At 49.5% G+C, this 11,166-nt stretch overlaps 1 protein-coding gene across 4 annotated transcripts in view; it reads right to left on the reverse strand.

Moving 5' to 3' along the window:
* SLC49A3 (solute carrier family 49 member 3) overlaps positions 1-10,857 on the reverse strand; it is a 30,855-nt gene extending 19,998 nt beyond the window's left edge. For 2 of the 4 annotated variants that reach the window (XM_069776587.1, XM_069776589.1), the window contains exons 1-3: positions 10,679-10,857; positions 1,529-1,687; positions 372-591 (exon numbers count right to left, since the gene is read on the reverse strand). In XM_069776587.1, coding sequence (XP_069632688.1) covers positions 372-591; positions 1,529-1,687; positions 10,679-10,807 — 508 coding nt within the window. In that variant the 5' untranslated portion in view covers positions 10,808-10,857. The remainder of the gene's footprint in view (positions 1-371; positions 592-1,528; positions 1,688-10,678) is intronic. The other 2 variants (XM_069776586.1, XM_069776590.1) reach the window with 2 other exon arrangements.
* Between the last annotated feature and the right edge of the window lie 309 nt (positions 10,858-11,166).

Genomic DNA, 11,166 nt, shown 5'->3' on the forward strand with positions numbered 1-11,166 from the left:
CCACTACAGACTTTAGATTTAGTAACACTGAGGGCTATCCATGACCTCTATGATATGTAGGCAAAAATGATCACCTTGTCATGGCAGAGAGGAAGAAGGTTGGGATCCTGGGTGGCTTACTTTGAACTTTGCACTTGGATGTGGCTTATGCCCACTTCTTGCTCCCCAGCATGGAAATGCCTGCCTGTCTTGTGGGGCCTTGAAGGCACTGTTTTATTGCACATGGCTATGAGACTCTTGGGCACAGCTGTATTTGCAGGGCCAAATGGCTGTAGTATGGAGGGTTTCCTCTGCCTGCTGCGCCTCTGAATGGCAAACAAATGCTAGCAAGTTCTGGGTGGCAGCAATATTACTTTGCAGCTGTCACTTACACATTGATGCGATCATATTTGCTGTTGCTCTCTGGTGGTCTGGGAACCACAGCGCTGCCAGTTTTGTCGGTGAAAAGATGATAAGTGGCTGTGCCAGTGCACAGAGGCACTGCCCAGTAAATAGGTACCAGTAACTCTGGGAATCCAAGCCCAGGAACTTCAGGACGCTGAATATCCGGATGACACTACCCATCATGTTCAGCCACGCGCTCAGGATCACCTGCAGCAAGCAGAAACAGCCAGGGGTTGTGTGCTAAAGCCCAGAGGGCAGAATTTAATGTGAAAGAGTAGCATGAGCAGGGTCTCAGATGCACTACAGGAGACACTGGGTGTTAGTAATCACTAATGAATGGCAAGTTGCCTGCAGACCACCTCCACCCCTTTGGGCCACTGCAAGATGCTCCTGATCCAACAGTGAGTTACTTGTCTCCTTAAGGAGCAAGTTGGCTGTCCTAGCCCCACATGACAACTATGCCCCAATGTAGCTTATGCAAGACAGCAGACACGGTCATGGAATTGATGAGAAATCCAAAGTTGACTAATTACACCCCGTTTGCAAGTGTGTGCCATCACCCATATTTTGCTGTGACAATCCAAAGATCATGGCAATGAGTCATCCAGCATACGGAACCTGCAAACACTCTTCTGTACCACTAGCATGCTTGTGTTTCAGTACCACATTCCACAAAACTCTTGCTTCTGGGAAGACTGTGTAGACTACCCAAGCTGGCTTAGCATAGACCAAGCTCTGAGCTGACAGGGGTCCCTTGCTTGCACCCTGCCCTACTGCTCCTTAAACTGACCCTGCAAAGAAAATAGCTGTGCTAACGCTATTCCACAGCAAACCCTATCCACAGCAGAGTGGGTCACAGAGTCAGCTCACAGCATCTGTCCCTGTCAGTTGCCTAAGACAATAAAAACTGAAGCAAGAAAAGACAAGTAGGGATGCAACATTATCCTGATTTTCCCACTGCTCCCCAGCACAGAGGTGATGATATGACAGCTATTACTGAACTAAGATGGACAGAGCTTTCAATGTGCTCATCCTCTGCAGCATTTGGCAAGACTCCCACTCACAGGATGCATGTCAGTGCTTTGTGCGGCTGCTGCTATCTCTAGGTGAAATGCCCTCAGGGACACAGAACAGTTCAACTCACAGTAGATCTGAGCCCCACGCTGTCGAGAACCCATGTTGCCACCAGACCAAATGGGATTGAGATGAGGAGGTACACTACTGAGAGCCAGTTGACCATCTCCAGGGAAATGTGGAAGTAGACAGCTGCCTTATCAGCCACAGGAGCAAACGTCAGCCACAGCTGCAGTGTAGAGAGCAAAGATGGGTAAGCATGAGCACCTCCACCAGAACAGAAATTCAGCATCCCCTCAAACTGTCCAACTAAGTTGTGAAGGGGCTCACTATCTTAGTCTCTCCTTGAAATTAGGATGTTAAGGCTGGTAATAAAAATTCAAACCCCCAGTGTCCACAGTTACTCATGCTAGAACTATTTTACCACTGACGCCATCATTATCTTGGGCCAGAGCACCTCATCCCCAATCCCCTAGTGCTGCTGCTGGGAGCTGGCAGAAGCAGAGGTCAGTACCTTTTCTGTCCCCAGGGTGAACATGTTGGCCTGTGATGCATGCACTTACCTGATGTAAACCACAAGCAATCCTTCTATGTTAGCATAAACAAAAGAGAGGCTGCCATCTTCTCTCTGCAACTGAGAGCCTCTTAAACTCAGCCTGGTATTTATGATTGCATTGGTAACCCCTGAATGTGGCCTTGTAAGAACAACTTTGCTATGTGTCAGCCAAGAGAGACATTATTCCATGTTGTCCTACACTCAACAGTTAGGAAAAAAGGGCCTAGAAATTTGCATATGCAATACATCAGAACACATAACAGGGAAACAGAAGAGGTTCTTTAATAACTATCCATTTTTTTCTTCCAGTGCCATATCTGAAAATATTTCCCTAAACCTTGTTTTAGGCACTGATTTCATAAGGTTGCTGTCTGCTTCTGTTTTCTTCTGGGAATGATGAGGCCTGCTTTGATCCTCAAATCAGCTCCTGAGATCATGCCCTCAAGAAAGAAATGAAGGTACTACCCTAAACTTAAGGATGTTTCTGTGGATTCTTTGCGAAGATGCCCTCTCTGGTGCTTTTCAAAAAGACAGGCCTAACCTGAGAACAGGTTTCAAATAATGTGGATGTACTGAATACTCAAGATGATAAAGTTTGCAGAAATGTGAACAAAAACTTCAGCAATACCTTCCTGTAAAAGAACTCCAGCCACTGTGTCTTTCCGGGTACCCGTCTCTGCCATCACAAGCTTCCTCTTCACAGCCTGCATCCTGCAGACAGCATCAGCTGCAGCATTGATGTGTAATGGGAAAGAGGCCTGAGTAACCCCAGAGCAAAGTGTGTCCCTACACGCTGCTGCATGTTATTTCCAGTGTTCCTATTTACTTCTTGCACCCTAGAGACCATAAAAACTGCCACATTAAATGGAAGCAGAAGAGGAGACAGGCTTGTCTTCTCTCTCAGTGTCACTCTGTGAGAATAGCCACATGAAAAGCATTGTTTAGCTAAGCTTTTCTCCTAGCAGGGATGCAATAAGTAGATGGCAGTAACAGAGAAGTTCTGAACGTATTATCAGTGTCCTAGCAAGGACTCTTAACATCAGCCCTTTCCTTTCCTCTGAAAGGAGCTCACAAGCCAAATTTCCTGCATTCAACATGAAGCTCAAATCACTGTGCTGGGCTCAGACACACCCATGTAGGATCAAAGGTCTGGCAGGGAGTGGATTTGCCATTTACGCAGCTTCTACAATCATTTAACTGTTTAAATGTTACAAGTATCACTAAGGCATGAACATTAGTTTGATCATGGGATGGTAAACTGCTGCTAAACAAAACCCAGCTATGTATTTCCAGCAACAGCAATTCTCAGTTCCTCACTGCCTTCCAGAAGGGGGAGGGAGTGGGGGTGGTGGTGACGGTGATGAAACACTGTACCAGGAAACAGTGTAATTAAAGAGATGACACATTTTGTAAGCCAGCTTCAGCTACATTTTTGCCTCTCCTGTTCCTCCACCAAAGATGCTCACCCATGCATGACATCATTAGCAGAATGATGCCACAAGCCAGAGCACAGCATTTTGTGTTCAAGTGGCTGTATACATCTAGGCAAGCTGGGGTCAACCATTCTGGCATGTTTCCATTAGACCCAGTAAAACCATTACTTGCTGAAAATCAAGCATTTGGGCTGCCCTGTAGCTCTCTCTGGAGCAAGAGCTCCGGTTCTAGCACATGTATGTGAGAGCACAGAAGGTGGGAGGTTGCAGCCTGTCCAAGCCTGCGTGCGTTCTTCAGAATGGGAAGTGGGTTTCTTTATGGGTCTGGAGAGAAGAAGTATGTTTCTGCCTCCATTCAGGCAGGGGTTGTTTACCATGTGTTGCTCTAACAGAGAAATTAAGAACTGGGCAATGGAGCTCAAGGTGTAGCTGTGGTCAAAGTGGCCAACAAATGCCCCTGCAACAAAGACATGGCACTGTGGAGTTTTGCCAACACAAGGAAATTGCCATGCTACACAAGTGAGTATGCCACCTTCTGCTTTTGGTTTTCCCAGCTATGATGACTTCATCCACAGTAGTTAGCAAGCTCTTATGCTGGGAGCTAGAGCCCTTATCCTACATGTTGGTCCTGAAACTCTGCACTGCCAAGGCTGGTACTTATGCAGGGGCTGCCGCAATACATGGCCCCTGAGGCAGAACAGGGTGAGGATGATGCAGTTTTTTCCTGGTGAGGTCTAAGCCCTGCAGCCTCTCAAGATGCAGTAGACTGAGAGAGGTTCCTTTCTCCTCCACTCCCCAAGGGCCATTGTCTTAACTCAGCTTTGGCACACCAAAACCCGTATCAAAGCCCCCCACTGTAGATCATGGTGACAGATGCAGGAGGAAAGATAATGTGTGTGGTTATAGGATGCCTGCCCCCAAATGCTGGTTGCTCCTGGGACAGATAGTGGAAGAAGAAACAGATGCCTCTGTCCTTGCAGTGTTTTCTACACACTTGTTCAGTCCCTGCACAAGCCTCACTTTGTGGAAATATGCCCTTGTAGTCCTGTCAAGCTGCACTCAGCTTCATTGGCTGTGTAACTACACAGAGCTACAGCCTCACTGTGAGCTGCAGAAGGCATCAAGGAGAGTCTGTGTTATGCACTGCACTGCTATGTCCATGTCCACATGCGCTCCTCTGAAGGCAGCCCAATGGACGGTCACAACAGCAGAATGGAGAGAATCCAGCCCCTTGTCAATGACTCTTCCTCACTTGTAATGGTGACAAGCAGTTTCCATTCAGCCACTATGGCTTACGTCTCTTCTGAGCCCTGTCAGGGCTACCATTAACAAAAACCTTTTGGCAGACTTTGACAAAATTCCCAGCTTGGTACCCCACAGATCAGGAATGCCTTGTCTCTGAGGCTTCAAACTCATCCAGCTCAGTCCCACACCCTGACTGCTCAACAACTACCTTCTGCAGTCCCCACAGCAGAACACAGCTGGGCTGCTTAACAAGTTGGAGTGGATGAGGTTGGAGGTCAGCAGCAGTCCACTCCCTGGGCCATGGCATAGTTAGGTCAAGTAATTTACACAGAGGCCCACAAAGAGCCACTCAAGCACTGCAATTCTTGCCTTTGAACACCAAACAACCGCAATGGATTTGTGAGCCCCAACCCCTAATACTTGGCAAAACTCACTTCCCAGCATTACCTCACAGATTTTGCATTATTTGTTCTCAGACAAAAGCTCCTGCTGTAGTATAATCCAATATCATTGGCCATGGTCACTCATGTTGTCAACATTTGATCCTTCAGCATTTGGGATGGACTTTTCCCTCCCTTCAGATATGCATCTAGCAGGATGTTGAAATAGCTACTGTAATAACATACACCGTTTCTTCTCCAAATTCAGTAACTGTAGTTCCCACACTCTTCTCCCCTCCTAAGCTCAGCTCAAGTCTTAGAAGCATGTTCATCTCACTGAGATTTCTGAGTTTAGAGACAGCAAAAGCTCCAGTGCATGCTAGCCTGGGCAGGAAGTCATACCTCAGCACACACTCTTCACCATAAAAACTTGTGCTCTACATAGTGGGCACAGCGACTGATGAAGAGGACAGAAGGTCCCCTGAAGACCCATGAGCCTGTTGTAGCTTGCACTGGAGTACAGCTGCAGCTCCCACTGCTTTCAGCATGCCGCTGTCTGACTGAGTAGCCATGCCCCATCACTAGAAGAAAAGGACAGAAATGTTTTCCACCTAGAGACTACTTATATCTTCAATTACAGGAGAGCCCCCTCCATACCTCCTTTAACAACGGAGCATGTGGGACCACCAGGGAAGGTAAGTGCACTGAAACTCAAATCATCTGGCTGGTACTGATGTTGGAGTCATACTGGCTCCACTTTCAGATCTCCCTCCCTTTGCTTTAACTTTCTTCCAGCTGACATTTTGTTTTCTTTTCTCCTGCACCTCCCAGAGACTGCCTGCTCCCTTCCCCATTAATTGCAGGCCTGCTTGGGCACTCCTGTAACCAAGAACAGGTTACAGCTCTTCTCATCCTGCCCCCATTTCTAAGCTTTTTTGTTGCTCTTTCTGATATCCTTGTAAAGCCTTAACTGATTCTCAGACATGGATCCAGCCCTCTTCCTCCCAGAATCAGCCCAAACCCTCTAGTTTTCCTACTGCTCTCATTCCCCTTCTATCTCCATCTTCTCCAGGTTCAGTTCCTCTACTCTATTGCCTTTACTGTTTTCACTCCCACACAGACTCTCCAGGACCTGTTTCACCTGCAGGACCCAGTTTTCCTCCACCCATTCCAAGAGAGCCCAACATTCACCTTCCCTTCCACTTCTGCAGGAGGTTATGGGTGGGCTGTGAGCCGCCAATTCTCTGTCTGCAGTGGTAGCAAGGTGATGGCTGAAGGCAGGACTCCAAACAGACTCTACACTTTGGTAAGCAGTAGGTGTGAGCTGCAGAAGGCAGCATAAATAAACACAGCCCCAGGATTTTCAGAGCTTAAAGAGCAGTAGTGATATATGCATCACATGTATAACCAGGTGCAGTCCTGCCAGAAGCAGTACCAAAAGTGTTTTTTCATGAAAGGCAAGCTGTTAACCAATGTCTACTCACCTCACCAACAAATCAAGGTTCTAAAAGTGAAAAGCAAAATCATTTGCAGAATGGCAAGCACACGCAATCAGGCAGGCTGGAAATTAAGCCATTTCGCCATGTCAGTGGTGGTATCAGCTAGCAAAGGCTGCCATATGGAGTGCTCTTCACTGTCTGGCATACTGTATAGCTGTGCACAGTGTAGCAATGCCCCTGTAACACCTTTTATGTATATCTTAAAAAGGAGGAGCTAAGGGGGATGAATTCCATGAAATGGGACCTTCTGCTTTGTAACAGGCACAGCCCACCAATCCCCAGGCAGGCACTGCCTGCAGCAGCTCTGCCAGTCCCAGCACGCTCTCTCCCATTCACCCAGACACTGCTTTAAAGGTGACGTAGGATGTCTTTCTGAGACACGCAGGCTGCCCTTCCCCTCCCCTGGGACTGGGCTATGAAGATCTTACACCAGACTCCTCATCTTCAACGTCAAAAGGGCCACACAACCTGGAAGCAAAGAGCACCTGGCCTCATCTGAAGGCACCCATGCTGACACAGCAGCCTAGGAAGTAAGGACAGAGGCATGATCTTCAGAAAGGTCAGATCCCTGCCTAGATGTCACTTTTAGCCTCTACAGGTCTCAGGAAGACTACCAGGACACAAGTGCCAGGCAGCAGCACCAGTGTGTGCATGCGTATCTACAGGGGCACTGCTAGAGCAGACAAGTGTGGGCAAGGAGCATGTGCACCCTGCCCTGGAGCATGCCAGTCTCCACTTATACAGCTCTCCTTCTCTCCCAAGTACACTAAGAGGTGGTGGAAGTCCTCCAGGCTGGTGAGTCAGGAACCACCCGGCCAAGTGTGAGCCAGTTCCAACCCTCTGCTCCCCTCCTCCTCCCCAGCTTGCTCATGCTGACAAGCACAGAACAGAGCAGGAAATGGTCTGTTTCATTATTCTGTGCACCTGTCTGTCCTCAGCACTAAGGCAAGAAAAAGTTCCTCCTGTGAAACAACACAAAGTTCCCACCTGTTTAGCTTCACAGGAGGGAGGCAATGAGGAACGAAATATCTGCCTCAGCAGTCTTCAGATTAAGAAACCCACACACTCAAAACCACAGCATCAGTTTGACAAAATAAATCTGGGTGAAAACCGCAGGCATAGTTATGTGACCCCACACCAGCAGTGCTGCAAGAGACAGCTGGAGATCAATCATCTAAGCTTAGCTGTGGTCAGAACAGCCTCTCTGCCCAGGACTTCAGGCAGCAAGTGAATTACACTGATGCCTACTTACGGCCTTCTTAAGACAACACAAGGGTTTCTTACACTACATTGTCAGCTAGGAATTTCCAGAATAGCCGTATTTAGGAAATGAGAACTAATCCCTGGTAAAATAGTACCTACTTTGTACAGCAGGGAGAAACAGAGGCTTTTAAACTCAGGTCAGTAACAGAGATTCAAGTGACGGGCTCTTTGCTGGCGGTGTAAAAGCCTCCTTTATATTTCCCCCACTGCGCCCTGGTTAAAGAAGGGATTTCACATGATGATGTGGAGCAGGAGGAAGTAGGGAAGAGCGCCCCTCTCATCACCACATGGTCTGGCCTGACTTTGCACAATCACAATCTTAAAACAGACTGAACTAAGAAATACTCCTTTCTCAGCCTGCACTTGCTGCATGACCAAGTGTGCTTTCCTGCAGTTAAGATGCTTCTACCTTGTCCTGCTGAGACTGACAGTTTCTCCCTCTCAGGATTGTCTCCTGTCTGCCACTTTTAGTAACACCAAAGACCACTAATAGAAAACTGTGTGTGTACATAGGTAAGAGTGGAGAATACAAGGCATTGTCCTGGAAGCTTGGTTCAGCACGTGAGGTGATCTATTCTTTCTAAGTCAGACAATTCAAAAGTCATGTGTCCTCACCTCATGCATTTTGCAGACAGCCTGACACAGGAATACATAGAACAAAGTGCTGCATGCAACATCTGCACAGGAACTGAGGACACATCTTAACTTGCAAGGCAATTTTCACACCACAGAACTGCTAATTTAATCTTTCCATCTGGAATTTTTAAACAGCAACCAACCACTTTGATTTCATGGCTTTTCAACCACCCCATCCATTTTAATGTGATTTTTGTCAGTAACATTTAGGAGAAATTTTAGCATCAGGAAATATTTGGTTACAACTATATATGTCAGCATACTTGCCATTCCAGACCTTTGTAGTGGCTTAGAAACAGTATTTCCACACTAGGGTATTTATTAAGCAGCCAGTTCTGAAGTGGTGAAGTTCTGGCTTAAGTTCATACTGTGGGAAAATAATACTGTGGACAGTCAGGAAGCTGGCAAGAGACCAAGCAGACAGACAACAGTACAATCTTTCAGGGCTACAAAGTTTTCAGCAACATGACTCCGAACACAGTTATACTTGCAGATGCATTGAAAGGACCTTTTAAAGTAACTCTTTTCAGCAAAGCCAAAGTCTGACAAGACATCCTAGAAAGGTTTTGCACAGCTTACTTCACCCATGCTGTCACTGTCCACTTCTAGCAGGGTGTTTTTTTTCTTGCTACATAATGTTCTTGTGCTGTGCCAATTCAACTGCAAGACAAGCAGTGAGGCTTCACATTGCTTTTCTGCACAATACTTTTTTACACCCTTGAAGGACACACTGATTTTCCCTTGAGAAGGCACATTTGTTTTTTGTTTTCCATATACAGGCAAATTCTCACTATGTTTTTCCATTTCTCTACTCCAGCTCTCTTGCGTCACTGAATACCTACTCTTCCTTCACAGCATTTAAATGTTTGCAGTTTGCAGTGCCTGATCTTGGCTGCTAGGCTGCCTGCATTCACAGCATGGTAATCCTCAAGCACATAGATAACTCTACATCAGTCTGATAACTATCAACAATGTCCTCAATGACTTGGTGAGCAAAGATTTGGGCCTCCCATCTTTCATACTAGGACTTGGTAAGGGGAAACTTATGTGTTTAAAACTTATGTGTTTTAAACTATGTGTTTATCTCAATAATTACTGAACTTAGTTTTAATCTGTTCAACAGGTGGGGTGTGATCTGGCATCCACTTTTTCCAGGTCTTTCAGAATAAAGTACCTGTAGGCAATAAGAAGTTCACATAGCAGCTTGTTTAATGCAGAATCACTCCTATACTGTTCTATATGTGCAACAGACCCCAAAAGGAAACCTACTTGATCCTCTTTCTGACCAGATCAATCTGCTGTCACAGGCCAGCAATAAGGCAGAGCTAACTCCTGCTCCTCTACCCAAGAAGTTTGAACACTGTTCTCTTACACTTAGGTTTGAAACATGTGGCCCTCACAGACGCTGAAAGCTTTCTATTCCTTCCTGTGACTTACGAAGTGGACTCGGCAGCAATTTCAGCTGTGCTCCAGAACACATTTTGCTCCATCGTGGTCTGGCTTGAGCCTGCGGTACTTCTTGCTGTGCTCTTCTAGATCACACACACCCTCCAGCCCCATCCTGCCCTTCCCCCATCACCACCCCTCCATGCCCACCGGTCAGAAGGGGGCCTGTGTGCAGCCCGAAGTCGTAACCAGAGAAACGAAGTTCAAAAGGAAAAGCCGCTTATTCGGTCCCTAAGGTACGGCCAGGCTGAGGCTTCTCTGCGCTGTACGAGTACCACCGAGTCCCGGTGCTCCAAGGATGAGGGGTGGATCTGAGACTGGGCACTGGGGCAACGCCCTGAAGATTGCCTGGCTGCTTCGAGGGAGAGATAGGAGGTGGGTTTGGCTCCGGGGAGCCCTGTCACCCATCCTCCCTCGGCGGCGGCAGCAGCAGCAGCCAGAGTTGCTCTCCAGAGCTCCGGCACGGGTAGGCAGGAGAGAGGGCTCTTTGCCCTGCCTGCTCTGCGCCTCCTCATGGGCTCACGGGTGCCTGGGCACCCCCGTCGCTGCCGGCGGCCGCCCCTCAGCCCCCCCCGCCGCTGGGCCGCCCTCGCCCCTCCGGAGAAGCGTCCCCGCCGCCGCGGTCCTCGCCCCTCGCCCCCCCAAACCCCTCGGCTGCGGGGGCTCCACCAGCCGCCCAGCGGGAGCGGCTCCCCGCGGCGCGGGAAGCCGGGCGGCCGGCGGCTCTTGGCCGGGCCGGCGCCGCCCCCGCGCCGCGCTCACCATGGCGTTGGAGCAGTTCAGCAGGCTGACGACGGCGAGCAGGAACCACCGCCGCCGGTAGGTCTTGAACTGGGCCAGCCGCCCCAGGCCGCGCTCCCCCAGCAGGCTCGCCACCTCGGAACCCTCCATCGCGGCGCGGCGCGGCTCGGCTCGGCTCGGCTCGGCGCGGCGGTGCCCCGCCCGGCCCCGCCCCGCCCCGCCGCGCGGCGCTCGCCGGCCTCCCCGGGGCGGCCCCGGCCGAGCCACCGCCCGCCGCCTGGCTCTGCCCGGCCCGGCGCGGCGGGCAGCGCAGCGTGGGGCAGCGGTGCGGGCCCCCCCTGCGGAGCCGCGTCAAGCCGAGCGACAGCCGTTCCCCGCGGGTGCCGAGCCCGGCCCGGGGCTGGCCGCCGGTGCCCGGGGAGCCGCGTTTGCCCTGTCGCACTTGGCAGAGGGGAAGACCCCTGCGCTCCGAAACGGGACGGCTAAGGCGCTCGGGGGAGAAAACTGCT

The sequence above is a fragment of the Haliaeetus albicilla genome, chromosome Z (assembly GCF_947461875.1).
Source record: "Haliaeetus albicilla chromosome Z, bHalAlb1.1, whole genome shotgun sequence".
NCBI classification, from domain to species: Eukaryota; Metazoa; Chordata; class Aves; order Accipitriformes; family Accipitridae; genus Haliaeetus; species Haliaeetus albicilla.